The 27,593-nt window shown below is 40.8% G+C and overlaps 1 protein-coding gene across 1 annotated transcript; it reads left to right on the top strand.

Moving 5' to 3' along the window:
• The first annotated feature begins 263 nt into the window (after nt 1-263).
• Nucleotides 264-27,570, top strand: LOC125291629 (dehydrogenase/reductase SDR family member on chromosome X-like). Its single transcript, XM_048238451.1, has 8 exons — nt 264-886; nt 3,760-3,928; nt 5,524-5,631; nt 6,491-6,559; nt 18,111-18,212; nt 20,624-20,831; nt 22,660-22,867; nt 27,373-27,570. The coding sequence occupies exons 1-8, from the start codon at nt 815-817 to the stop codon at nt 27,568-27,570; spliced, it is 1,134 nt and encodes a 377-aa protein (XP_048094408.1). The 5' UTR covers nt 264-814.
• Nucleotides 27,571-27,593: the final 23 nt, after the last annotated feature.

Below are 27,593 nucleotides of genomic sequence, written 5' to 3'. Positions count from 1 at the left end.
AGGAACTAATTATCAAACTGTAGGCTATATAGACATATAGGCCAATCCCATTTCTGTTGACGGTAGAACTTGAGCATCGATGAAACAGTCAAAAAAGCCTGTTGGTTTAAGGTATGAAATATAATTATCAGTAGTTATAGGCTAATCAATGCGATGACATTGATCACGGGGTTATTCGTGGCAGGAATGCTGATGCTAATTCTTGTGATGATGTCTGCGTTGACGTGGGTTTCCCTGAAAGACAATGTGACCATATCACACAGAGCACCTCCGACATCCTTTACAATTGCGACCAAGTTGAGTGAACGGACGGAGGAACTGTTGAATAGGCTACATCAACCTGTTTCCCAACGCAGTAACAGTGTCTATTCAGCTGAGCTGCGTGGCAATTTTCACGCTCAATAGGATATAAATTTACCTTTTACTACTTTTTTTGCCCAAGCGTGGTTTCACTGTGGTTCGGTCTTCATGATTGCGCTGTGGATTTCAGCTTCAGTCACTGAGGTGCATCTCGGAACACAGCTCGTTTCTCTTTTTGAACCTCTATTCTGCTCAACTCTTTACTGTCAAAAATCGGAACCGCTTTTAAAGATTTTCTCTAGCTTTACTGGAGACAGACGTTGTCCATCCTTGCGCTTCTAAGACTTGTTACAAACTGTGCGTCGCTCCTCCGACTGGCTGCTGACATGCAGTCTTTCATATCTCCGGTGACAAAGGCAATTTTAGTGGCTTTGTTTATTTTTGCTATTTTGCTTATTCTGTATGTCATACTGTGGTACATATGCCGAGATGTGGATTGTGATCACGGCATCTGATGTTGGAGATTCATCGAGCATCACTGAAACGGAATAGAGTAGATGGCTATGGAGAAGTCAGGGTGACCCTGGTGAGTCCAATGGTATGTCATCAATCGCTTTCCACGCGTTATTTATTTATAACATTTTCTGTTACCTTTGGTATTTTATCAAATTTCAGCGGCGCATTGAAATACACATTGACGTTATGATGAACTAATGGGAGATTCTTTTTCGAATTGACAAAAAAATAAATGTTTGGTTTTGATTGATTCAAGCGTGTGTTCCAATATAGGCTTATTGTAGCTGCACCACTGATTAAAAAAGGTGAATGAATTGTATTGTAAATGTGAAGATTGAGACTGACACTTTGGTGGCTTGAAATAGCACTATAAAGAGCTGCCTTACGAAAACACTAAAAACATAGTCAAAATAGCCTATTGGACCAAGTCAGGCGAATTTAGTTAAAAGGTCAGCTCCTTGTCAATATACCTATGCCCTTCACTCAAGTTGACAAGGTACTCAAAGGGATCCCACAAATCATATTCAAGCTTTTTTTACTTTCATTGCAGTGTTCATTAAGCAGAGTTCAGCTCTGGCATAATTGACAGGCATCTATACTGCAGACCCTTATTTTCTGACACTCTCAAATACATTTCCTGTTATTCATTCAAGAGACAATGTAGCTTGACTGAGCCATGGCAGCAATATCCATCAACAACACCTATATGCGTTGCCTGTTTTATAGGAGCAATATTTCAGGGAAAGACGAGTACATATTCCTGACTCAATGTCAGTTATCTCTCTGACAGTCCCCAGTTTCTGTAACCATTTATCTAAACCATTCCTTTATCATTCACACAGCTCTGCATGGGTCATCTTTGTATTATTTGTTTCCTAGGTTATCTGTCCATGTATTCATTCTTAGAATGTATCAGGTTAATGTATGGATTTTTGCATGTTTGAATCTAATACATTTATGCATTACACAATAATACAGTATTTTCCTACTGAATATATCTTTATATCATATATCAGGACATTGTGTGTAAATAGAGTGTAAACAGTTTTTACACCACATTTTGTAATTAACCCCACTCATCCTGTAAGATACCTCCAAGGCGTGTAATGAAACTCTGTCCTCCTTTCAACAGACATGAAAAGTCTAAGACACAAAAAATGCACCCAAAGGCATAAATGAAACAATCATCACAAAGTAGCCTGCCATGTCTGTCTTTTAAATGAATCCCATTCAAAATGCATTTGAAGAACTTCTGTGTGTTCAACGGCATTCAGATGGTTAGGTTCAGTCCACACACATGTAAACATAGACAACCAACTGACTCACAATACATTAAAGCTACCTGATGACCTTCTCCCTTTCTTGCACACACGCACAGAGAGAGAGAGAGAGCGAGAGAGAGAGTCTGTGGAAATAGTCTGGTATTTCAATGTCGATTTATAAGTACCTTATGCTAGTCTGCTAGTAAAGACAGCTGGGGTGGAGGATAGTTTTAAATGTCTGTATCAGTGTGAGAATGGAAGTCATAGAAAGTGGGCCAGTAGCTGTCCTCTTGGGAGTTGTTTGAGAAGTACTTCTATTCCCACAATCACTGAACATCATATTCAGCTGCTGCCAGGCCAACTGTTTCGGCCCACTCACACGGCTCTGTTATAGACCTATGCACTGACAGATGTGATTCTCTCACTAAAACAACTTTGTTGGCAAAGACACCCCTGAACGTCCGCCTTACCCACCAGGAAGCATTAATCCAACGGAACCGTTTGAGTGCCCATTTGGGGCAACACCTAACGGGAAAAAAGCCAAAGGTTTCATTGTTTTGATCAGTTTTAGGCAATTAGGTTATATTATTCTGATGACCCTAAACATTATTTTCTTATTTATGTCTTTAATTCCTTATTCTTCAATTCAACAGCAAACTGTGCCAATTAGCGTACAATGGGTTAATACGATGTTTCAAGTTTCCAGTAGGCTATAAAGGAATGAAGGATGTGCAAGACTATTGGTGAAACAGTAGATAACAGTAGATCTGAGACCTACAGACTCCTTGTCTCCTTATTAGTGGGATCCTATACAGCACACCACTAACAAGGCTGGGCAGCCGTGGCCTACTGGTTAGCGCTTCGGACTTCTAACCGGAGGGTTGCCGGTCTGAACCCCGACCAGTAGGCACGGCTGAAGTGCCCTTGAGCAAGGCACCTAACCCCTCACTGCAGCAGGCAGCTCACTGCGCCGGGATTAGTGTGTGCTTCATCTCACTGTGTGTTCACTGTGTGCTGAGTGTGTTTCATTAATTCATTGATTGGGATAAATGCAGAGACCAAATTTCGCTCACGGGATCAAAAGAGTATACTTATTATTATTATTTATTATTTTATTAAGGCTATATTTCCCCAACCAGCTAATATGGCAACATATAACCTTCTAATGTCTACCCCAGTCCTTTCATGACTAGGACAATGTGACCCTTCTGGCCATGCATGAATATGGTTGCCCCCTTATGTGCACAACCTGATCAGGTGTTATCTTGGAAATGCTGGTTTGCATTTACAGTATTATATGGCTAGGCCTATTTTAAGGCAATATGTATGTTTTATAAGTCTTAGTTTGTCTATCCAATACATTGAAGGTCACAAGTCTTTGCCATTAATTTCTGAGGAATTATATTTTAGTCTTCAGAAATATATTTCCTAGTTTAACGTTTTTGGTGAGTTAGTAAGTTTGTATGTCTTATTTCTGTTTTATGAACAATGTTGCTCCCTTGGGCGCGACGCACGCACCCACCCACATAAACATCAATCACACACACAGTGTAAACAAATCACTTTTACACGTTTGAAAATGACGTTGCTCAAATTTAAAGATTAGGCTACAGTGAGAGTCATAGAATTAGAGGGCGAGGGCTACTCCGGAACTATCAACAGAGTCGGTGTTTCTTTCCAGTTGTACAATCCTGCCACACTTCACCAATGGTCTATGGGTCCAATCAACTCGTCTAACGTGAACGAGATGTGGTGGTTTCTTCAGTGTATTTTGCCGGCCCTGAAACTCTACTTAATTGGCGTGAAAGCTCTTCTTTACCAGCTCTTCAATAATCCCTTGGCCTTGCCAGGTTAGAGTGTTACCTTTTCCAACTGAAACGAAATTTGCGCGCTAGCTAACAGGGCTGGTGCCGTCAGCTAGTCAACTAGCAGTGCCATCACAATGCCTCTTAAAACACCGCCTCCTTTGTAAACTCAAACAGCTGTTTTGCGAGTCCATCGGCTACTTTGTTTTGATTACTTATTTAAGAGCAGCACACTTGTAGGCTAGAGTGAGGACGATGGGAATAATGTATGGGCTACAAAATTACAAGAAGTAGCCTAGGCTGTTCATGTGTTGCCCACAACTGATATGACTGATCATGTTTTACAATGAGTTGTGCAATGTTGGCTAAATTAAAGTAAGTTGTCACCGGCAGCATATAGGCTAATTGATCTCTACACGTGTGTGTAGCCTACTGCTCGCTCATTTTCCTTTCAGTTTAAATTGTGTCACTTTTATTTTGACTTGTTATTTCAAGTTTGAGGTTCTTTAAACATTGGCAAGCAAAATGTCCGTTCGATTAAAAAAAAACTTCCTTTTCGAAAGCTCTTGTTTGAAATGTTCTTACAGGACTTAGACGCCGTCTAGGGTCTAGCCGTAATCTCAAATGTTAAATCTTTGAATTCATTGAGCATTCCTGCTGCTCTTTGGACTTAATTGTTGTAGTCCTATTTGTTTAGTTGAAATACGAGCTATGGTCAAATGACCATCCCCTTTCTCCAAACATGATCAGTTCAACAAGGCTCTAGTTACCTGTTAATGAAAGGAGAATCAGAGAAAAGCTTAGCATAATCAAATGCCCAGCACGCCCCCAGCTTTACAATGTCCTAAACAAAGACCAGTCTAATCTCATTCTTCTCGTAGGCTAAACTGCACAACAAGCAGGTTTTAATATTTTACTTTCTGTATTAAAGCATATATGCATTTTCAAATTGTTGTCTTCATCATTGTCAGTGGCTAGACTATTGTGCCTTAGCTTTTATAAGGGTTTACTTTTTTTGTGTAGGTCTTATAGATTTGATCTAGGTATTTACAGCATATTAAAATTATGAGATATTTGTCAAGCTAATATGAAGACCGAAGTAGGCCTAATTCACTTTTATAGGAGACTTGACTGACAACCAATATGTCAACAGTTTGAACATATCATAGCATAAACCTGTGTTTAATGGCTGTTGAGGTCTTGTTTTTTTAAGTGATCTGTTTCGCATAGGCCTCTTACTGATAAATTGCCTACGGCCTCCTTTGACAAAGGTTCAGGCTGAACAAACAAGAGGAAACTGAACACTCGGCCTGTTTGGGGATCTCTAACAAGGGCAAATGGGCTCTGAATGGCTTAAAAGCCTGTCATTATTTTGATGGGCACAAATCTCAGGTCAGACTAGTGACATGTCACGAGAAACTGTTACTCAGTTGTGCCGTATTCATTTTCAGTTATGTTGGGCTTGTTTTGCAGTTGTCAGAATTGAAAATATTGCGCAGTGCTGTGCATTGTTTTGGCATTGTCGTTGAAAATCTGAAAGGGTAAAGGAAGCACACCACCGTGTTATGTAGTATTTCAATATACATGTTAAACTCTTCCAGTGCATTGAATCTTTTTTTTGTCCATGTTTTTGTCTTCAGTTTTGCCCGCACAAAATGGAAAGGTGGCGATAGTGACTGGGGGTGCCAGAGGGATGGGATATGAGACGGTGAGGCATTTGACGAGGCTCGGCATGCACGTTATCATAGGTAGAGTATACATATCATTAAAACACTTAACAAGGTATAATAAGACCAATTGAATCTTAATCAAGCATCCATTTCCATTACTGTGAAAGCAACAAGTTCAGTTGATGATGTTCATAGTGATTTACTCTGCCTCAAGGACTTAATTTGAGTTGCATGCAAAAATTAACTCTGGCCATCTTACATAAATTCAGCCTAGTTTAAAAATCTATAATAAAATGTACATCTTATGCTTTAAAGTGTGTAGATTCATTAGTAAAGTGTGTAGATTCATTGAATCTTTGTGAACTTGATCTATAGTGAGCTCATTTACTTCCCTATTTACTTGTTAACAGTAACTTCAGTATGACAACTACAGCAGCTGGTTAAATGTCAAGTGTCAACAGAACACACTTCCTTTACATGAGGTCAAAAGTTTCCTAAAATAATTGCAAATGTCATTTTTTGACAAATTTCTTTTGCAATCATTACATTTTTGGTTAACTTTTTGTGTTTTCTGAATAACCTGAAAAAAAAGACTTATTATTATTATTTTAGGAAAATAACTTATTATTATTATTTTAGGAAAGTGACAATATGCTACATACATTTTTAGACAATATCTTCCAATATTACCTTTTTTTTTAATATTTAAATATTTTTTTATTAAAAAAGTAAGTACGATAAGGACTTTTAGTAAAGTCCTAGCAATCTCACTGAAAAGGCACACAAAGCAAATTATCTTTTCGAGATGCAGTTGGCCATGTCATACTGTGCAAAGCTTTTTTATGTAAAAATACATTCTAGAGGAATAACATATAAAAGAATAGAGAAACTGATTTGTAAATAAATCTATCATCCCCTTTCTCCATTCCTCTTTTAGCCTCAAACCATGACAATGAGGGTTTGACTGCAGTGAAGAGGATCTGTGAAGAAAGAAATGATGCACAGGGTATGCTTTTCTCTTCTCTGCAAATATTGTATAATTTCTTCTTCACAAAGCAGTCGTGGAAAGGTGGATCATTGTAGCTGTAAACTGTGATTAGCTTCCATTGATGTTGTAAGAGACAAGTCGACAGAGTTACTGAGAGGAGACTCCAACCTGACTGACTGAATGAAGGACTCTTTATCAGGGAAGAGATAGTGAGAAGGCTTTTGTCTGCCATGATTCAGCAGCGCTTCTGAATGGTGTGTAGAGGGAAGGAATGAGGGCATGCATTGAATGTCATGGTAACACTGGCAGCCATCATTGTTTATGGGATGTACAGAAACATTGTTGTAATATACACAGACATGTCATGGGGGAATAGTATGGCACAGGTCAGGGCTTTGCTGGTCCTGTCCTCTGGTTAGAAATGGCCAAACATATAGACCACTGTCAAGTACAATATGTCAGCAATGTCATGAGACAAGGTCAGCAAAGATTGAGGACAATTTGACTGCCCTGTTTTTAGATAATGGGAGCTGGTGTGCATGCTTAGGTGGATAGGTTGTCTTTAATTTGGCTGTTTTTAAAGACCTTTCACAGACAGACAGTTGGCAGTTTGAAAGTTGTAGTTACATTTGATTGGGCTCAGAGGTGGCGGGTGAACAGTGAGTGCTCACCAGTCCTAATGTAATTCAGGCAGGCACTTGTGTTGGGGCTCTCCATGAATACCAATTGGCCATCATTGGAAATAACATGCTGAGAGTGAAAATAAAAAGGAAAAGAGTTTGATCAAGGATTTTCCGTCATTATTTCACATGTGGACCCGACAGTTCACATAATCATTGAATAAGAAAGAAATATTTAACTGTTAGTTTGCTGCCATTCTTTGCCATGTATATTTCTTTTTTTTTTTGTTGTATTTTGTCTTTCTGATATCTATACACCCCTTGTACATGATGCTTATGTGTGTTTATTACTTAATACGAAAATCCAATTACAGAGCATATGGTTATGATTGAGACCAACTTTAAACATTACTGGAACTGTCAAAGAGAAGGATATGGGGATTAAACACAGGTGGTAAAGAGACATGCTACCTGTGTTCTTATTTAGTTTGTTTATTTTATGCCTTGCTGTTATCGACCTCACTGCTGAAAGCTGTGCAAAGCTTGCTGTGTGGATCTCATTCTTCCTGCTTCTCCTTGTGTGACTTTTTGAGATGCCGGAGGGGACTAAAATGCGATGGTTCATTGCAGACATGGATTTTCCATAACACCCTTTTAAATGCGGCCCCCAAACACTGACTTTTTTGACAATTGCCTTGCCTGTTAATACATATATCTCTGCATAGCAACCATAACTCCAGAAACCAGTTGGGGTTGTCAGAAAAGACTTCAATGGCCAGCAGTCCCACAGGGAAATAAGACAAGAAAGGTGATGGGTATAGCAGAAGTGCACCGCACTGTAAGTCAAAGCAGTTTATCTCTTGCCTGCGATCTAGATGCAGCAGAATGGAAATGCAAATGGTCAAAGCCTCAGAGAGCTGCAGAGAGCCATTCAATTAAAAATAGCCTCGCACTGATGTCCATTTTTAGTGAACAGCATTTTTAGTCCTTTGCCACTCAACAAGTTGACATTCCCCTTTGCTGCTAATTCATCAATTTTGAATGTGTTATTTTATGAATGTCTGCCTGGCTGGCCTAAGGGAAAGAATACATGTTCCACGTGGCTTGCCTAGGCTTTGCTTTGATAGACATGCTAGACATATTTGGTAAAAGTCTCTATCTGGAAAGATTGCAAACCTACAGCTTTTCAGTTAAATCAGTTTTGCAACCCTCTACACTACCACTTTTCTGACACTATAATGAATTCAGAAAATGCACATGGGGAAAGCAGCTTCATTTCTATTCACGGAACATTCCGGTGGAAGTTGAGCTTGTTTGGTGATGACATTTTCTGTTGAAAATCTATGTGTTAGCAGTTTTCATTCAGTGAGCACTGATAGACTGTGATCTGTTGCTGCCCTCTACGACTTGGCAACCATGTTCTAAATGAAAATGAGAGTGTGGCTCATTTGTATGTTGTGCAGGGTCTTCGTGCCAAATGTCCTTGATGAATCTCCTCATGTCTTGTAAGGCTCGCTTTGTACAGGCCCCTTACAAGGCATCCTCAGAGAGAATGGCCCAGAATATCAGAGGTGGTTGGTGCATAGTAATGCACCACACTGCAATATTGGATCTATTGTGTCAAATTGACAAAAAGTCAATAACTAACCGTGAGAAGGTCAGATGAGATAACAGTGAAGTCCATATAGTACACATATAGTGGCACAAGTGTACTCACCATTAGACTAGAGTATGAAACAACCTATCTTGAGCTACTGCCAGTTTTTACTTGCCCATTCCAAAGGGGATAAGACTGTCACTGAACCACTTTTAAGCAAAAATCTACTAGTGCTTCTCTTTGTCTTTGAGAGATTTGTGTTTTTGCATGTCACTTATCTCAAGTGCATTTAAGTCCACACAGCGAATGCACTGTGCATTTCCATTTATGATGCACATTCATGTTAATCAGGGTATCAGTCACTGGCCTCCCCTGTCTGCTGTCCTAAACGCCATCAGTGTCCCAGTCCACTATGTTTTATTGTCAGAGCCTTATCAGCGAATATCCAAGTGATTGATGGAATTAGTTCAACACGCTAGGGCACGATAAATCAGGATGCTCTCTGTTTTACATGTGCCTAAATCATTCATCTAAGAAACGTCTGGAAGTCTGCCCAATCCACACTATATTATAGAAGATTGCAGTCAGTAATACAGTACAATACAATACAGAGGTCTGTGTGGGAGTGCTTGTGTAGTGGTATTGTATCTTCTAGCAATAATCTCTCTCAGTCACATCAGCTGTGATTTATGTGTTAAATCTGTTTTGTAGAGTTAGTTGACCAGGCAGGGCTGCATGACTTATTGTCAAGTCTTAGGCATCTTACTCTGTGCATAGCAAAAAAAATATGGTCAAGCTTGCATGGTTAGCCCAAAGACAGTGGTCTGGGAAAACTGCTCAGGGGAAAATATTGTCACTTTAAACGCAATGCATTGTGGCACAGAGTCATTTCCAATGTATGCCAAAGACTTGTAATAAGTGTGTTTTGTCAGACTGCGTTTGTTCCAAATCCGGCCAACTGCCGTGGGGGATTCACTGGAGGCGGCGTGATTGGGTTCTGCGAAATTGCCTCCCGGTTGTGCCCACTCACTGCAGTTTGTAAATAGATTACATGTTAATGAGTTTGTATGCTTGAGATAGGGCCTGCAGGAGTTATTGAACTTCCTGAAGGACTTTTAACTTTTGTGTAAAGAATTTTTTGTCTGGTGCTAAGTCTGTACCTCTTGAAAACATGAGTAGCCTACCCAACATATGGTCATTCATTGTACTTTTGATCTCTTTTCACTATAGTTTTTGCATGGTCTTAAATCAGTGAAAGCCTAACTTAAGGGACTGTATCAATACTCAAGCTTGGTCTGACTGAATGACCTTAAAGTAGAATATAGTCTAGCACTGAGAATAGCAACAAACTGCAATCAGCACAGGCATTTCACTCTAGAGATACAGTCTGGAGAGTGTTTTTCATCCCGAGAAGCAATCAGGATAAGCAGCAGTCATCTAGACAAAGGCAGCCATGCCACTATGTGACCCTACCACCAGTCCGGTAGGTGGTCCTGGTGATTGTCTTTGGCAGGTGAGCCTATCAAGGCTCCACTGAAAGGGCTGCTTACAAATGAAGATCTGGGCGGCTTGTGTTTGTCACCCTTTTTGTCATTCCTCCCCACCCTGCCATCAATTGTGATCCATCTCCTCTGTTGCTGCCATGAGAGATAAATCTTATCACGACTGGCTGTCTGTGGATGTACCGCCCCTCTGTCTCCTCTCCTTCACTCTCTGGCTGGAGAACATCAATCTGTCCATTGATGGAGCATGGTGAGTCTGTGACAGCTGGGCTTTACCAGAGTGAGCATCACAGGTTAAGTGAAGATGGCAGACATCATTTGAAGTTGTCTTCATTTTGTTCTTTGCAAATGAGATGGCAGCATCAGTCAGATGTTGTCTGATCTCTAAGGGAGTCTGGGAGTACCTTGTTTAACCCGTGTCACTACAGGCATCTGTGTTTGTCGTCTGTCATCATTATTGGCATGATGCAGTGGCTAAAGTCAGTCTGTTATTCAGTTGGCTTACAGTTTAGTGGGTATCCAATATCTAATATCCTACACATATATATTTGCTTGTGTGACCTGGAAATCGAGGTGTCAGTGACCTTATCTCTACTAAATTAGTTAATTAAATTAAGTTGAGTGTCTAGAAAAGAGTCTAGAAATGTATTATTATTATTATTATTATTATTATTATTATTATTATTATTATTACTTGTTGCAGAAGTTACTATAAAACATAAAAGATGAATTAATACCTCTAAATTATCATTCACCAGGTAATGTCAGTATAGATCTGTTTCCTTTGGCAATACTGTAGATGGCAATGTTTACATAATAATTTAGCTGACAAAAGGTCAGAGTGTCAAATGTCTCCCTATGTAGTTCTTCAAGAGCTGAGCACATCCAATAAAAAGGAAGAGCAGGATGGACATTTTGATTTCTTTGAACTGTTAGTCAGCAAACATGTCTCACTAGCCACTTACTCACAGCACACAGTGCGTTAAACGAGACAAGGTCACCCTCCCACACACTGGAGCTGAAAGCACACACTTTTATACAGCTTGTACTCCACCAAATTGAATTATGCCTCTGAACCTTTTTGGTAAAATGAATGGCGAAAGGCTCTGGGATCCTGAATGTTTCAGTATAACATAAGAGGCCCATATCGGTGAATGTTCATACTATGAAAGGGCTCTATTTTGGCGACTTCAGAAATGGATGGCCAGAGATGTAAAGTTTATAGACATTAAAGGTGTGGCCAGTCCACATTTAGTAATTTAATAGCGCAGTTATTTGATCAAACGGTATTTTGATAGTCAGCGGCGCATTTGAGGGAATCTGCTTGCACACGAGACTGTATGGAACAAGGTATTCCACTAAACCATGCTTTACTAAAACCTGTTTGTGACTAGCAGAGTATAGCCTACACACATCTGCACTCGTCTATAATTTGAACTCATAGGCAAAGTGAAACTAACTTCACCGTGATCTCATAGTCAACGACAAAACAGTTATACACAGTTAATTACTTTCACTATTGACTGACAAGGTTACCATCGAAAACATATACTGAAAAAAGCAACACAATAATGTTCGAATAAGATAAAAATCCTAAGGATATTTATCCTGCAGAGGAGTTGCTGCTTACATCTCGTCAGCTGTGCTTTATATGCGCCTTTCTCTATAGACCAGGTTTTTACGCATACGCATAAGACACATCAGACCACACCTTATGTTGCTAATCACCATAGCCCTGGCCACAAGGTTGAATAAAAAGTAAAAAAAAAAATCTGCCAATGACTGGTTGTAAGTTAAGAATAAGCTATGTGCCACCTTGCACTGGGTGCAAGATAGGGGCCAAAGCCTGCTGATGAATATTCACTTGTATCTGATTATTTCCATGTTATATAACTCAGAATTGAACCTCTCTTATTATTCAGCACTTATAATACAGTTCTTCACAATGGTTCCATTGAATTGGATGGGCCAAAGAGGGTTGACATTTCTTGATAATGACCACTGAAAATGAATAATAACTGCTGTCATTGACAATAGCTTTTATGCTTTTGATTCTCATCTTTCATGTCATTTTGCACTATCACACTAAACTATCCCTTCAGGACAACACTAACCCGGTGCTGCGCTTCAGGCGCAGGGGTGCACATCCTGCTGGGATGAATTTTTCAAGAAGGACGAGCAGGCTTTACATTATCCCTCACAGAATTTGCCAAGTATTTGGGGATCAGTGTGGACAACGGCCTTGAAGAGTTTTAACAAGGACACCCACGGTAGCCTTAGAATATTTACCGTTAAGTAGCTTGGGTGATCTAACTTGCATTATTGACAGTGGAAATTAAGACATAATTTCCATTAAATGCATTTATTTTTTAGTAGGCCTATTGTTTACTGTAGATGTGAGAACTAAGAAACATCTGAAAATATCTGATATTTTTTTTTTGCTTTGGCAGCTGTGTAGCCCTTCATTTTATGGGTTGTGCATACTTATCTTTGAGAGGGGCTTACACCAGTATTTGAATGTACTGTGTGTGAAGTTTCCCGATTTCATTTTTATTTGTGTTGACTTCTGTTTTTTTTTATCAAATTTACAATGCTCAAAAGTGTTCCCCCTGCCATAGAAATGAGTTGTGTATAACAGTTCCTAACAGTTGTAGCAGTTCCTCCACTGTAAACACAAAAGCACACATTGCAGGAGTGAACAATTGTTCTCTTCCTTACATGGGCAACTTGTGTTAGTTTTAGACTCATGTAACCTGCATTGTATTTTTATGTTGTTTAATCGATAAAATGCCAGAAAATTAAAAGAAGATTAAAAGATGTCAATGACCAATTCTCCCAGTAGTCCAAGAATATGTCCACAAATGCCGTGTTTAGTCCACACATCAAATATATTTAATTTACTCTCATAGAAACGTAAGTAAACCAAAAAATATTTAAGTAAAATCTGAGAATTTGAAGGTTGTTTCTTTAATTACTTACACAAATGTAATGGTTAACAACTAATTCATTAATTAGTTAATTGTTGCAGCCCTAGTTGACCTTAGCCCTACACTAGGATGGAAAACTGCTGGCAAGCCTGCTGCCAGTCATATACTGTTATGGTGAATTTTCTTAGTCGTGTAGGCTAGAACCTGCAAACTTGCAGCACATTGGGAGATGGGCATGCTAGCAAGGAGGCTCCACGAGGGCTAATATTTGTTGTTATGATGTCTCTTAAGGTGGTTTACTCACTTCACAGCAACCGTTGGGTTGCACTCAAAAAACTAACTTATCACTAAATAAGTTTAGACATCTGAAGATATTTACAATTAATTTTCAGTGGTTTCAGTATAAAAAAGTAAAACAAAACTAATTTCTCATATGATGGGAATGAATATCCATAGTGGGAAGCCAGCAACTCCAGCAATGTCAGATAAAAGGGAGAGTATCTTCACTAATTGGCAAACATATCGGTGATGTCAGCCTAGTGAGACTAGGTCTTTATCATGATCCGTGTGATACAGTAGGATTCAGTTTGGCTGCCGAGAGAGTGGCAGAAACAGATACTAGTGCCAGGTCACTGGACACGATCTTTTGTGATTCTTATAGTGTGATATAAACCCTGCAATGGATTTATCATCTACACATAATGGTGTAATATTGCAATATTTTGTGTTTCAGAAACATTAGATTAAAAAAAATAATTCATGAGATATACATGGCCAATTGTGCACCACTGACACATTCAGCAGGTTGTGTGCTGTGAATCCTCTGGGATGGCAGCGCTGCATATTAAGGTGAAGAGTGCTGTAGGCAGCTCTAAAGGCAGGGCAGGGCAGTGTGGGAATGAAACCAGGCCACCATTACCAACCATGAATAGTAAAGGGGTTAAGGCAGAGTTCAGCTCCCTGCAAAGGTGTGTTAAGTAGATTGAGACGTGTTGTGAAATGGAGGATCCTTGAAAGTGCAGATTAGCGTTGAGGTTGTCAACTCAGAGTCACATCCCACACTTCTAAAAATGTGATATTGAACTAAGCCTATAACCGGCCCGATTTTTGTGACCCAGATCTGTTTTTGTACACATTTTATGTCCATTTATAGCTAAACATAATAGTGGTTGCATATGAGTATAAATCGCAATACCCCTCAAGTATATTATTCATATTTTGGATCTCATTCACAGAGAACACTTAGCTGTCAGTCATTCTCAGATCGTCTCAGCCTCAAAGTGAGGAGTGCACCTTTGTGAGTGCCCACCGATTTGAGTAGAGAGCTCATTAGTCAAATACTGTCACACAGTTTTACTTTCCTGTCATGGGAGGATGCAAAACATACAAGACACCACAGTAATGTGTTGTTCCTAAAGTGATGGTTATCATTCTTGGTGTTTTTCTTGTTTAAGTGAAACTACCAACTCAGTGTTAGCTCTGAGATATTGCCATATAAAACACAATGGAAGGGCTTGTGGAAGAGATGGTTATCCTCTTGCCTGGAGCCAATACAACATCAGAACAAACAGTCCCGGCTAGTGGGCATTTTTCTGCTTTCTGAAATTCATACTGCCACAGCCAGACTTGCTGTTTTGCATTTTAGCCAGTGTTTGGATGCCTTGAGGCTTCATTAAAGTTTCAGGGGCCAAAAATACATTAAGATGACAAAAATCTGTTTAGGCTTGTACTGCCTGTATTTAACAGAATGAACAAGAAACCAAAGACATCAAGTCTGAAGCCATCAGTGTTTTTAAATGACTGCCCCAAGGCAGAGCTGTCTGTAATAAGCCAAGACTCACTTCCTGTAATGCAAAGATGAGTCACCACTCCAGCTTTTTCCCCCTTGTTGTATGTAATGCTCAGGCATGTACAAATCTTCAAGAGATTTACTTGGTGAAGGACAAAGGCATTCCCTCCCCAAAGTGTGTCACTGCATTCCCTCAATATCCTCTCTTTTCAACTCCAACATCTCCAGCTCTCCTAGAAATCATGCCAAAAATATGCATCATTTTGGTACCATTTCGTGGATTCGTACGCTTGCATGTTATGTTTTAAAAAAACAGCTTTTTGCCTCAAACTAAGGTGACAAAGGGTCGTGAATGTGTTGCACTGAAATGTAAACACATTAAAACTGTGGTTCTGTAAGCATAAATGTTTCCCTCTGGGCGAACATGCCCTCCCTGATATCCTGATGTAGTGTCCCATGTATGCATGATTTGGCCTGTCTCTCAAAGCCTGGCATGAGTGGAGGCTGTAGAGCATCACTGTGCTTACGCTTGTGCAGCTGCAGCCTAGTGGAATAGATGTGTTTTCTCACCTCTCATTACTGCTATCATCATAGGATGATGATAAGGGTCAGCACATCTGCGCCTTCCCCATGTTCACGTCTCGCCCGCCCGCCTGCCCATACAAAGGCCATGTATTTATCTATGGAGGACTGGAGAGCTTTTCTCCCATTTGGAGCCTCTTCCTGCAGTTGGGTGTTTTTGAGACAGGGTGAGGGATTTTAACCCATTTATTATGTGAAACCCCAGTGGACGCTCTCAGGTTTTACTGTGTAAAAAGTGTAAATGAGGTTAACTCCCACCTAGAGGCAAGCTGCGCATAACATCAGCTCTGATAGTGGAATGTCCCTGGAGCCCTGAGCTATGGTGGTGCCTGGCTCTGGTATCATGCGTGCGTGTATTGTGACAGTGGTTAGAAGCCCTTTTGTCTGCCCTATTTTAGCGAGAGACTTTGTTGCAGCGCACAGCGAGAACATGGGGTGTCCTGAGGGTCTGCTTGCCATTTTAAACCGGACTTCCTGAGGTTAATGAATGCTGTGATGGAATCACACAGCCTGCAGTGATTGGTGGGCTGTAGCGCTTGCATGTATGTGTTAAAGCGTGAGCAGAGTGTTGTTGTGCTGTGTTTTCCTTGGCCATTGAACATAATGACCTGCTCAAGTGGAGACACTTGGGGATCAGGGTTTTCCTGTGGAGAGCTACTTAAGAGGAGCAGCCTCAAAAAGTTGCTAGCATATCCAGTTTTGCCATGAGAAGGTTAATTTTATTACTTTTTTTATTATTTATTACTTTTATTATGATGTCTATATGTATCTTGCCACAAATACATACTAATTCCAAGGTGAAGATTAATGGAAATGTATGAAGTCTTTTGTTTTCCACAAGATTAGCTGAAAGCCTATTTCCCCCTTCATGTGTAATGTATGCATTTATATAAAATGATGTGAAATCCGAAGGCATTGTGTTATCTGACAGCTGATACTGTGGGCCCCGTCTGTGTACACAGAAGAAATGCTCAGCTGCAGAATAAACACTCTTACAAAGAGCCAGCCCCAGCCAAACCCACAGAAAGTACATTTTCTTATTAGGCTTTGTCTGCAGACAATGAGAAATTTACCAGATGGATATTGATTCTGTTGTGCGCAAGGAAGGTGGCTCAAGCTTGCTTTTATTTGCTATTGAACAAGTTCCTGTGCTATTAAACGCCAACACTGTGCCATGTAAAATGTGCATTAGCCTCACGGAAATTATTATCCAAAAAAACATTCTAGACAGATTCTGCATGTATGTTTTCTCATCAGTGATTCCATACGTGATGGACAATGTTTTAGATGTGTGAAATGTCCATTTTCACAGCTGTGTTTGCTCTATGTGGGCTCCAAGTTGTAAGAGATTAATAGGCACTCATACTGTGCTTTGATGTTGTAGAGCAGAAATGGCTCTTGGAATTAATCCTTTTACAATGTGTGCAATTCTGATGTCACTGCTGCGATGATCTGCTTGTTCTCGTAAGCATGTTTCTGGGTGCACACATCAGCACACTACACTACACACAGTCCTGTGCAGAACATCATGTCACTGTGCTTTTGGCTGATGGTTATATCCTAATTACAATATGACCCCTCCTTTTTTGTGCCTCCCATTTGCTGATCTGCCTCCTTCTCTTGCCTTGCCTTGGGCGACTGGTTCTTAACTCATTATGAGTCTAATTAACTGAGAGGGTCTTTAGCGGCGAACTTATTTAAATATACCATGCCCTTGACTGGCTGTTGGTAATACTGATTCTGAGTCCTCTCAGGACAGTCATAGCTTTGCAGCTTGGCGTTATGTAGGAGATGGTACGTCATCAAAAAACCTGACATGCTTGTTTATGAGTTTGAAAACGTTGTCAATTAGCATCAATCATGAAAGGACTGTTACCAGGAAAATGACAGGCCTGCTTCTTTTTTTAGACACTCCATAATCATTATTCATTTATTATTCTTGTTTATCTTTTGCCACTTGCAGTGTTTTATCATTTAAATGTTATGTTGCCTTGGCTGCTGATCAGATAAGAAATGCCTTGTAGCCAGAAGAGATATGAATATGCGATATTTTATGTTAAGTAGTGCACTTGTTTTCTCTCTGTGAACTTATCTTAGCTTATCATCAATTTAATTTGAAGTACAAATGACTCCATTTGTGCATTCTTGTTACAGTAACAGTGTACAAGACAATACATGTGTCCAGGTATTCCCAGACCTACTCTTTGTTCTCCCTTGTGTTCAGCTCCCAGATCCCTGAAGATATGACTGGGTAGGCATCTGAACTCCAACAGGACCATTAGAGCAGCACTCTTGGCTTCCCGCTGAGGTGCTGCAGTCTTGTGACTGTAAACACCCACATGAGTATAGCAGTGCCTCGGGCCCTGTTCACAGGTGCAGGGCGTGGCTGCTCTTTTAGCCTGTGGTCCATTCTCGTCTCACTGAAGCTGGTGTTCCTCTGAATTTCAAGCATCAGCATGTTAAAACCACTGTGTCTCTTTCATATAAGCTCAGACTCTATCGTAGTGTGACAGTATGATATTAATATGTATGTGTTTTTTCTCTGTTGACAGTTGAGTTTGAGCACCTTGACCTTGCGTCCCTGAGGTCTGTCCGGCAGTTTGTCAAGAAGTTTAAGCACAGAGGACTTCCCCTGCATGTCCTTGTCAACAATGGTGCGTGACAAACGAGTAATTAACACCACTCACAATCTCATTTAACGCCATGCTGGCACATGTCGTGGACATGTCGTTTGTTTTTGTTGTGCCAATAATGGAATGGAGGGAAGTCATTTCCTCTCTCAAACAGTAGGCAGTGATATTGGTAATTACCAGTGCATACTAAATAATATAAGTAATTTAAATATAATTTAATCTCCAGCAATATTAATGGCAAATTTCACTGCCGAGCTGTGTAGGAATTTGAAATATGAATGAATACCACTGATGCCTGTAAAGTCTTTTAAAAATAAATCTTAGTGTGGCCGCAGATCCAACATAGATTTCTGTCTCATCTGCAAAGACGCCTAAACCCTTATTTAATCCCAAATCTGTTCTGCCAAATGGATTTGCTTCTCTGGATTTTCCCTCCAAATGCCAGTATGATTTCAATAATTAAAAAAATGGAAGGTGCCCACGATTGACAGTTTTTGCAGGCATCTGACTGCCAATTCCGTTTCTGTAGCAGGTATGTGAGACATTTGTCATTTGTAATGTCATTTGTTTCGTTTATTCATTTGTTTGATATAAAGGAATCCCTGTTAGGTTTTCATGAATTATTTGTTCACCTGTTCACCAGCTGAAACTGTATGATGTAAATTGGGTAAGTGTAGCAAAAGTCAAATAATGCCTAAGAATGGTGCTCTTCTCTACTCTTTTCTAGGCTAGTTTTAATATAATTTTAATATCTTAATATAATAGCTTCAAAGTCATTTTGATTGTAAACTAACTTGTAATTTGGAGAATGGTGTGACTTCCCAGCCATAACATTTTTTTATCTACGGAGAACCAGCCTTGTTGCTTCGCTCTCCCCCAACCCAGAGAATCACAAATTGCTTTACGGCAACCCTAACCCTAGGCATTGGATACCTTTAAGTCTAAGTTATGATTCTAATTTTTGAACTGTCAGGACAGATTTGGAGGTTTTCACACTCTGTCAAACACCCACATGGATTGACGTCACATCCTCAAAGTATGAAGTCAGCCAACAGTTTGCAGTCCCAACATTTGCTTGTAGATATGTTAATTCTGATATGATCCTAAGTTATTGTGACATGAGAGGGTATTTTAATGTTCCTGATTTAAAAACTGGACATGGAGTGTGTGTTCATGACACCGCCTCCAAGGTCAGAATGTTTGCAATATTGAGAATTGGACCGTATGCCACAGAACTAGCCCTGAATGTTTTGTTTCATTTGACCACAGCCCCAGCCCCATTTTAACCTAGCTGTATCAACCTTGGTTAAACCCAAGAAAGACACGTGTGTTATTGTTGTGGTTTGAATGCGTTCCATTGGATTCCAGTTGGGCTAGGGGTGTATCTGATGAGCTTCAGTCCAGATTATAGTGACTGTGATGAGCTGATGTGGATCAGCTAGTAGCTCAACACAGCGATCATTACACCAAAGCTAGCACAACTACTGTAAAAACTGGTATGGGAAATTACGCTTTGCATTGATTGTTTAGTCAGATAACTATGGTGCTTTCTGCTCAGTTTTACACAACTTCATTCACATAGCTTTCTACCACAGATCAAAATGAGGCAATTTTAAAAACCTTCTTTTCTAACAGTATTCTTTCTCATCACCTAAACCACTACCTGCTCTTCAATGGGCGCCTGCTTAATCAACACATTGATTAAAAGCAAAATAATTTCTGTCTTTTAAAGTCACTCATTCCAAGCTAGCTAAAGATCACTCCCCCAGTGATATCTTTTAATAAGGTCCAGCTATGTGTGCAAGTCATGTAAAAGCACTCTTATTCATAGTTAGATTGACTTTGCACTGGCCATCATCGGATTACTTTGTGAAGATGCTGCAACACAACTGATTTGTTTTCAATTACATATTTTCACCATAAAGGACAAATCCATGTGTCTTCTGTAGTGCAGCTTTAAATTTGTAATCTCCATCTGCTATGTGTTAAACAGGTTTAGAGCATTTTAGTGTTATTAAAACCAAATTCAATTCCAGGTTACTTATATGACATTAATCACCCACCAAAGCACCTCTCTTCCTCATTCATTAGGAACAGGAAGCTTGTGCATAATGTGTATTATCACAAAAATACATTGTGCTGTTATCTTGATTACCCAGGGCTCATTGGTGCAAAACAAATTGGTATTTTGAGCGAAAAAGACAAATTATAATTATAAATGCTGAGGTGAATGAACAGGTCATTATTTAAATTAGTTATCCACTCAAATTTCAAGCAGGGAGAAATTGCCATTTTGCCCCATTTATCTATGTCAAGTCATGGACAGTATTAGGGGCAGAGTTTCCATGCTCTTGGTGATTTAGTTCTAGCTATCCAGTGTGTAGAGAGGTTTGTTTGATGTGAACTAAAACTGTTTGTTTTTATACCAACAGCAGCTGTTATGCTGGTGCCTGAAACAAAAACAGAAGAGGGCTTTGAGCAACATTTTGGCATCAATTACTTGGGCCACTTCCTGTTGACCAGCCTCCTCCTGGACACCCTGAAGCAGTCTGGGCAGCATGACTCCTACTCTCGCATCGTCACCATCTCCTCCTCCGCACACCACATGGGCCAGCTCAGCCTGAAGGAGGCCGAGAGAAGGTACGGCGAGCGAGGGCTTTCCCACGGAACACAGAAATGCTCCGTAGCCTTGGGGTGGTAGCGATGGAGCTATTATCATGACATGTTGTTTTACTGTAAGAGCAATTAGAGAAAAGCCACTGAGTAAGTGGAGCTTAAAGAGCTTTTGTGTCCACCAGAAAAACAAAAACGTAAATAGACGAGCAAATAAACAAATCAAATCCAAAGATGTTAGCACAGAGACAGGTGTAGATGAACAGTATCATTGTCAAGTGTGCCACTCTCACTACACTTCTAAATACTGTATTGACCTTTAGCGCCATGTTGCTTATTTATTATTTGGTTCATTTCAACTTGGTAAAATTGAATGTGCTAATAAGCAGCTTCCTCACCTCCGTGTGTCCCTGCTCGTGGGGTTAATGGCCTGGTGTTAATCTGCCGCACATTCGGGGGATCTGGCACAGGGACGCCGGTGCCGGCGTTTAAGGAGAGCACAGCTGCTTCCAGCATGAGCTCTCTGCAGGCTGACAGGCATTAGCAGACGCCCCTGCTGCTCAGACACACCAGCACTTCCCCGTTGTCCGACAGTTGACATATCCCAATGACACACAGTGCAGGCACACACACACACACACACACACACACACAGAGAGAGAGACATGCAGGGAACTCAAATGAACACCCGGTGACATTAACGAGAGACTAATGAGATATCTTCCAATAAAATTCGACAGACAGTGCTATCTCTCAAACACACATACATACACACCCACAAACACACAAACACACACACACCCACACAAGGCACATCGACCTTCCACAGACATAATCACATATAATTACAGTTAAGCATTTATGCACACAGTTGGTTGACGGTCGTTGTCTTGCTTTATGTGAAGAATTCTTCACAACTAACATTGATTGGGAAATGTACTAAAAGCATTACTGTAGCCCAAGCCCCAGTCCTGGAGTTGAGTCTTGTGTATTGTTGTGTTTTGTACTTCAAAGCCGTCCTCCTGAGCTGCCCCTGCCCCTGCCCCCGTCTCTCAGGGTACTCTGCAGCAGATAGCGCTGGGTATGGGAGCTGATAACACATTCCTGGAACCGTAAAGACATTAGGGGCCAGGTCTCTTCTACAGCCTGACAAACAGACTGCCTGAAATGAATAGTGCTTTCTATCTATAGGATGCTTCCATTGTTAAACACCAGACATTACTGTCTTTCATTACACTTCCCCCTCATCACAAATGAAATGATGTCTGCCCACTCCAGAACTGTTGAATTTACAAGGATTGCACTCTGCTAAGAGAACTTGACAGTTGAACTGAAAGTATGCTGTTTCTAGATTATTCTCTAGAGAATCCTGGATGATATGCATGAGAGTCAGAGACCCTCTTCAACAGCTTAGTGCCAGTCCCATTGTCCCAGCTTCTCAAGTGCAGGCTCCGTCTTGGCCTCCCGTACGGTACGGTACGACTGATGTTTTTCTGACAGGGCTATTTAGGAGAGGTGAGCAGGACGGCAGTATGTACACAAGCGGAATTACTCACGACACACAGCGGCTGAGTCTGGAATGTTGTGAACGTTTCTGTGGGAAGCAGTTTCTGTGGGAGGCATCACAGGTACTCTCGGTATTATGGCGTGATGCACTTTTACCCTCCCAGCTGAAGAGTAAATATTTGTCTTGGATGTCATGCTAGGCCACAGGTGTAATTATGATCCGCGTTAGTGATAATTAGTGGAGACACATCAAAAAGGAATGAGAGCATTGAGAGTGCCCAAATGAGAATGAAGCTAACCCATGTTGACAACATTGCTAAATTCCCGTCCTTCTTCCTGTTGGCCCTAGGCACAGCTACAGTCCCCATGCTGCATATGCCCACAGCAAGCTGGCTCTTGTTCTTTTCACTTACCGCCTGCAGCAAGAGCTCACAGCAGGGGGATTTCCAGTGACAGCCAACGTCGTGGACCCTGGGATGGTGGACACAGCCTTGTACCGCCACTTATGCAGCCCTGCGCAGCTCGCCAAGAAGCTGGTGGCAAGACTGCTATTCTGGGTACGTTGTGGCACCTTCACAAGAAATGTGTTGTTTGTTTATTGTGTTTATTTTCCATGGCAGTGTGATTAGACCCTATAGCAGTCCCTCTGTCCCTGTCTCCGTGTGGGCAAATATATGTTAAATGTGATCTTTCAGAGTTGATAAGGATCAAGCTAAGCAAATCCAAAACGGATGAAATTAAAGCCAATTAAACATGTGTTAATCATATAGTATGCTCTACTTCACACCCACTCACATACCTACCAGTTCCATTTGAGAGAGTGCCTGTGTAGAACAAAAGGCTTGCACTTTCATTTAGTAAAGATGGATGGGAAACCTTTTGGTGCAAATTGTAAATATTTACCCCCAGGCATGAAGTAATGCTTTAAAGATCTGACTCAAGGAGGCATTTCCCTTGTATGATTAATCATTCAGGGCATTTGCTTCAACAAATTATGTTTTTGCCCTGTAACCACAATTGCACTATTAATCATTAGTTAACTCGTTGGAAAAGTCATTAAAAAAAATAGAAGAGGGTTACAAGCCAAGAATGTTCACTTGTAGACAGGGCAGCAAAATGCATTCTTGTCAACCAGGGTGATGTTCCAAAGAGATTATGCAACTCATAAGGCTGGCGTTTTAAAGGGGTTAGTTGGCTAGTTATCATTTTTATTTTTGTGTGTTACTTCTTACCTGATTTTTAATCTGATGTGTTTTATTTTATCCCCATACTTATTTATTTTTCAGTTAATAAATGTATTGTCACTTTACTGAATTAAGGTCCCTCCACACTCACTCTAGCTAATAAGGACATCACATATAGTGTTACGTTTTAGTGTTACGTTCTGTTGATCTTAGTAGGGAAGCTCGCTTACACCACTTGGGAAAAAGGCCACAAACTACTAGTTATACTAACTCAACATTTTTAGATACTAAGTCAGAATGTTGAGATATCAAGAGAAAATGTGAAGTCAACATTTTGAGATACCACTGTATATAAACCTCCCTGAATGATGTAATAATATTATGCACATATGACACAGTACGGTACATATTTTGTACAACCTATGAAGGCAAATTATGTATACAGAAAGATTCTCTCCAGTAGTAGTCCACTGTCTATGGCTGGCCTTAGTGTTATGCACCACACATAAAGGTATCAGAGAGTTTCAGATGAGTCAGGCTGCACATCACACACCATTGCTGTCCCCAGCCACCAGTGAATGGAATGAATGAAAACAGCACCTGCCACAGAGTGCAGGTAAACACACAGGAGGGTGTGGTCTGGTCGGGAGCAGTGCAAAACAACCAGGATGTTCTCTGGTATAGGATGAGTTGCGTTGATAACTAGGTGTGTACACTACATGGCTTTTTGGCGGCACACAATTGTACAATCTATTTTACATGGTTTTTTTTTCAATTTCACACGTTCAAGAAGACCTCAAATGTCACACTCAGATATTTGCTTAATTATATCCCTCAAAGAGATGTCTGCACAGCGTGATATTTTTAACAGATAAACACATGAGTCTGTCTTAAGCTCTATTCGGACGGTATTAGTTTTACATGGTGGAGGAGGTGGAGTACTGTAATTCTACCACTGGAAGTCTGTTATGGAGACGGGAGTGGCTACTCGATTTACGTACTGTCACACCCCCACATGTGTGTGTTTATGTGCAATCAAGCAACAAACATACTGTCTGGATGCTGATGGCAAAATGTCTAGGTGTGGTAGTGTGCAGTTTAGGATTCAGACAATTTAGTAATAATTTAATGTGTATTAGGGCTATTTTGGCGATCAGAGACGGATGGTCAGAGGCGTAAAGTTTATAGACATTAAAGGCGTGGCCAGTCTACATTCACTAATTTAATGGTGCGATTACAGTAATTTCCTGTGTATTAGCCGCATTGTGTATAAACCGCAGGACAGTGTTTTATGCAAATTAAAAAAGCCAAACCATATTAATACCATGTTAATGGTCCCCTTGTATTAACCTCATAGCTGAAGAAATTTTGCAAAATCAATGTATAAACCACGGCTAATAGTTGGGAAATTACAGTATGGGATCAAACACCGGGCGCTTGGCGCAAAAAGGTTGTTCTTATGTTTCTTAATCAGTCATGGGTGTGTTTTGAGCGTAACATTCTTTAAACCAATGAGAATGACATCTGTCATTCCGTTTAACTTCAAACAGCACGTCAGTATTTTGATAGTCAACGGCCCATTTGAAGGAATGTGCTTGCACGCGAGACCGTATGGAACAGGTATTCCACTAAACCATGCTTTACTAAAACCTGTTTGTGACTAGCAGAGTATAGCCTACACACATCTGCACTCGTCTATTATTTGAACTCATAGGCAAAGTGAAACTAACTTCACCTCATAGTGAACGACAAAACAGTTCTACACAGTTAATTACTTTCACTATTACACAATATTGTGCTTTTTATGTGCCTTTCGCTATAGACCAGGTTTTTCTTGGTCAGTGGCGTAATGATTTTTAGAGGGTGTAAGATAGCGATTTTTGGATCAAGCGCCAGACCACACCTTATGTTGCTAATTACCACACCCCTGGGCGCAAGGTTTAATAAAAGTAAAAAAATCCGACACTGACTGAATGTAAGTTAAGAATAAGCTTTGCGTTGCGCTTTGCACCACCTTGCGCCGGGTGAGTGAAAGATAGGGGCCTTGGTATTTAGCAACCTTCGGCCTCAATTTTAAAAAGGTGATACGCAGGTGTGCTTAAATAAACACATTAGGCCCGTACAAAGATATGTTTAGATTGGGCTTAGATTAGCTTATCAATCAGCAAAATTCAAACAGTACATGTCACCTTGAGTGTTTCCATAGAGAAAAAAAGCACTTTTATAGAGAGAGAAAAAAACTTTTCCTCAGGATATGACAGGATATTCACACATCTATTCACACAGGATTAGTATAACCTGAGGCTATTTCTTCAGCTCATTTTACAGAAGGTAATAGGTGCTGGAATCTTTACTGACTCAGGAGTGTGAAGTCCATAAAATTGACGGAAATGGCACATTCAAACAGGTTCAAAAATCTCTGTTAATAATTACATCACCCCACCTCCCCATGGCAAGCTAATCCCAAGCAAAAAGGACTTTAGTTGACCTTTTCAGCCTCTCTGGCAGTGCTGCTGGGTTTGATCTGACAAGTGATCAGTGGATGTGATGACCCAGAAGCTATTGATAAGTATTTGTGGGAAACAGTATTTGTGACCAGCTCGGTCCTCTCGTCCTCCCGTGCTGTAGTGCAGATGTGAGGGGGAAGCAGCTGTGACAGTGTTTGAGTGACAGCCAGGCAGTCTCTGTCGTCCTCTCAGAGCGACATGTGTTCCGCCAGGGACGGACCCCTCATCATGACACCTGCTGCTGCACACACCCGGGCCTCGCCTCCTATGGCCACGGCCAGATGTTGTCCAGATTGCCAAGGGCTAATTTTTTGTCAAGGTCAAGGTGATGATATTAAATGTGCATATACACAAATAAATTATGCTATGGTATTTGACATGGAGATTGTCTCTTTAGCATACGATTAAAAAGCAACATTTACATTTTCCAGAGACCACTGATTGTCAGATTTCTGAAATGAGTAGTTATTACAGAGGCTTATCTGTAAGGCCGAGGGGCAATTCTTTAGGAGGACGTGTGTGGAATGTCAGTAGTAGAGCTTGCTGCAGCATACCTTATGCCACTGCGGAAGTCTGCAGCGCCTAAAACATTGATGTTTGACTTTAAAGAGAAGTTCATGCGTAACGCTGCCATGGAGCTCAGTCATCTCCACCCTGATGTGCGTGTGTGTCACATGTGCCGACGGGCTCTGCCGTCAGAGGCTGTATTCATCATAAAATATGGCCAGGCATGTGAAAACAGCCAGAGCTAACGGCCAGAGCTGCTCTGAAGTTCATGTTTTGCTATCCATTTCACCAGAGCACCAGACCTGTATGTGAGGCTCAGGGATATTATTCCACATACCAGAACAGCTTGGAGCTCTTGAGACATTTCTTGCCAGCCAGTTTGAGTGGATCTGCGGTGTTATGGGATTAGCTTCCTGTCAGTACAAGTTCAGATAAACATTTGGCTACACTTTCATTGAAGATTTTACTGTTTATGTAAAAAAAATGGGTTCACTGATATGGGTATCTTCACTGATATGAGATTGGTTTAGTTTTCAAACACTAGTGCATAAAGGAATTCGATTGAGGTTTGTTTTTATGTAAGAAATACACCTCCATTGCATATATTTATTCTGTAGATATTTAGGATCTATCCTGAGATGAGTTATTTCAGCACTGCTGTCACAGATTTTGTTTTTCCATCAGTGTGAAATGGCTAAGGCTTTAAGCTGAATCACATTTATTCTAAGGAGATTCCAGGTGTCTGCGAGTTTTTGACAACTTGGTGTTTGCGCAGTTCAGTGGGGTGAGCTTTGCTTAGCTCGGAGCTGTTATGTGCTGGCATGAGCGCCTCTTGAAGCCATCTGTGCATCTTTGCCTCCACAGACCGCTGCCCAAGGAGCCTCCACGGCCATCTTCGCAGCCACGGCCGCTGAACTGGAGGGGGTGGGCGGGTGCTACCTGCACAACGGGCGACGGGCCCGGTCAGCGGCAGCCTCCTACGACGAAGCTCTCCAGGCCCATCTGTGGACTCAGAGCTGCCGGCTGGCGGGCCTCCTGCCGGAACCGTGCCGAGCAGACTGACGCGGGGTGGGGGGTTGGGGTGT

Source organism: Alosa alosa, chromosome 3, assembly GCF_017589495.1.
Source record: "Alosa alosa isolate M-15738 ecotype Scorff River chromosome 3, AALO_Geno_1.1, whole genome shotgun sequence".
Taxonomy (NCBI): domain Eukaryota; kingdom Metazoa; phylum Chordata; class Actinopteri; order Clupeiformes; family Clupeidae; genus Alosa; species Alosa alosa.
The sequence above is the reverse complement of the archived record's forward strand: the minus strand, read 5'-3'. Positions and strand labels throughout refer to the sequence as shown.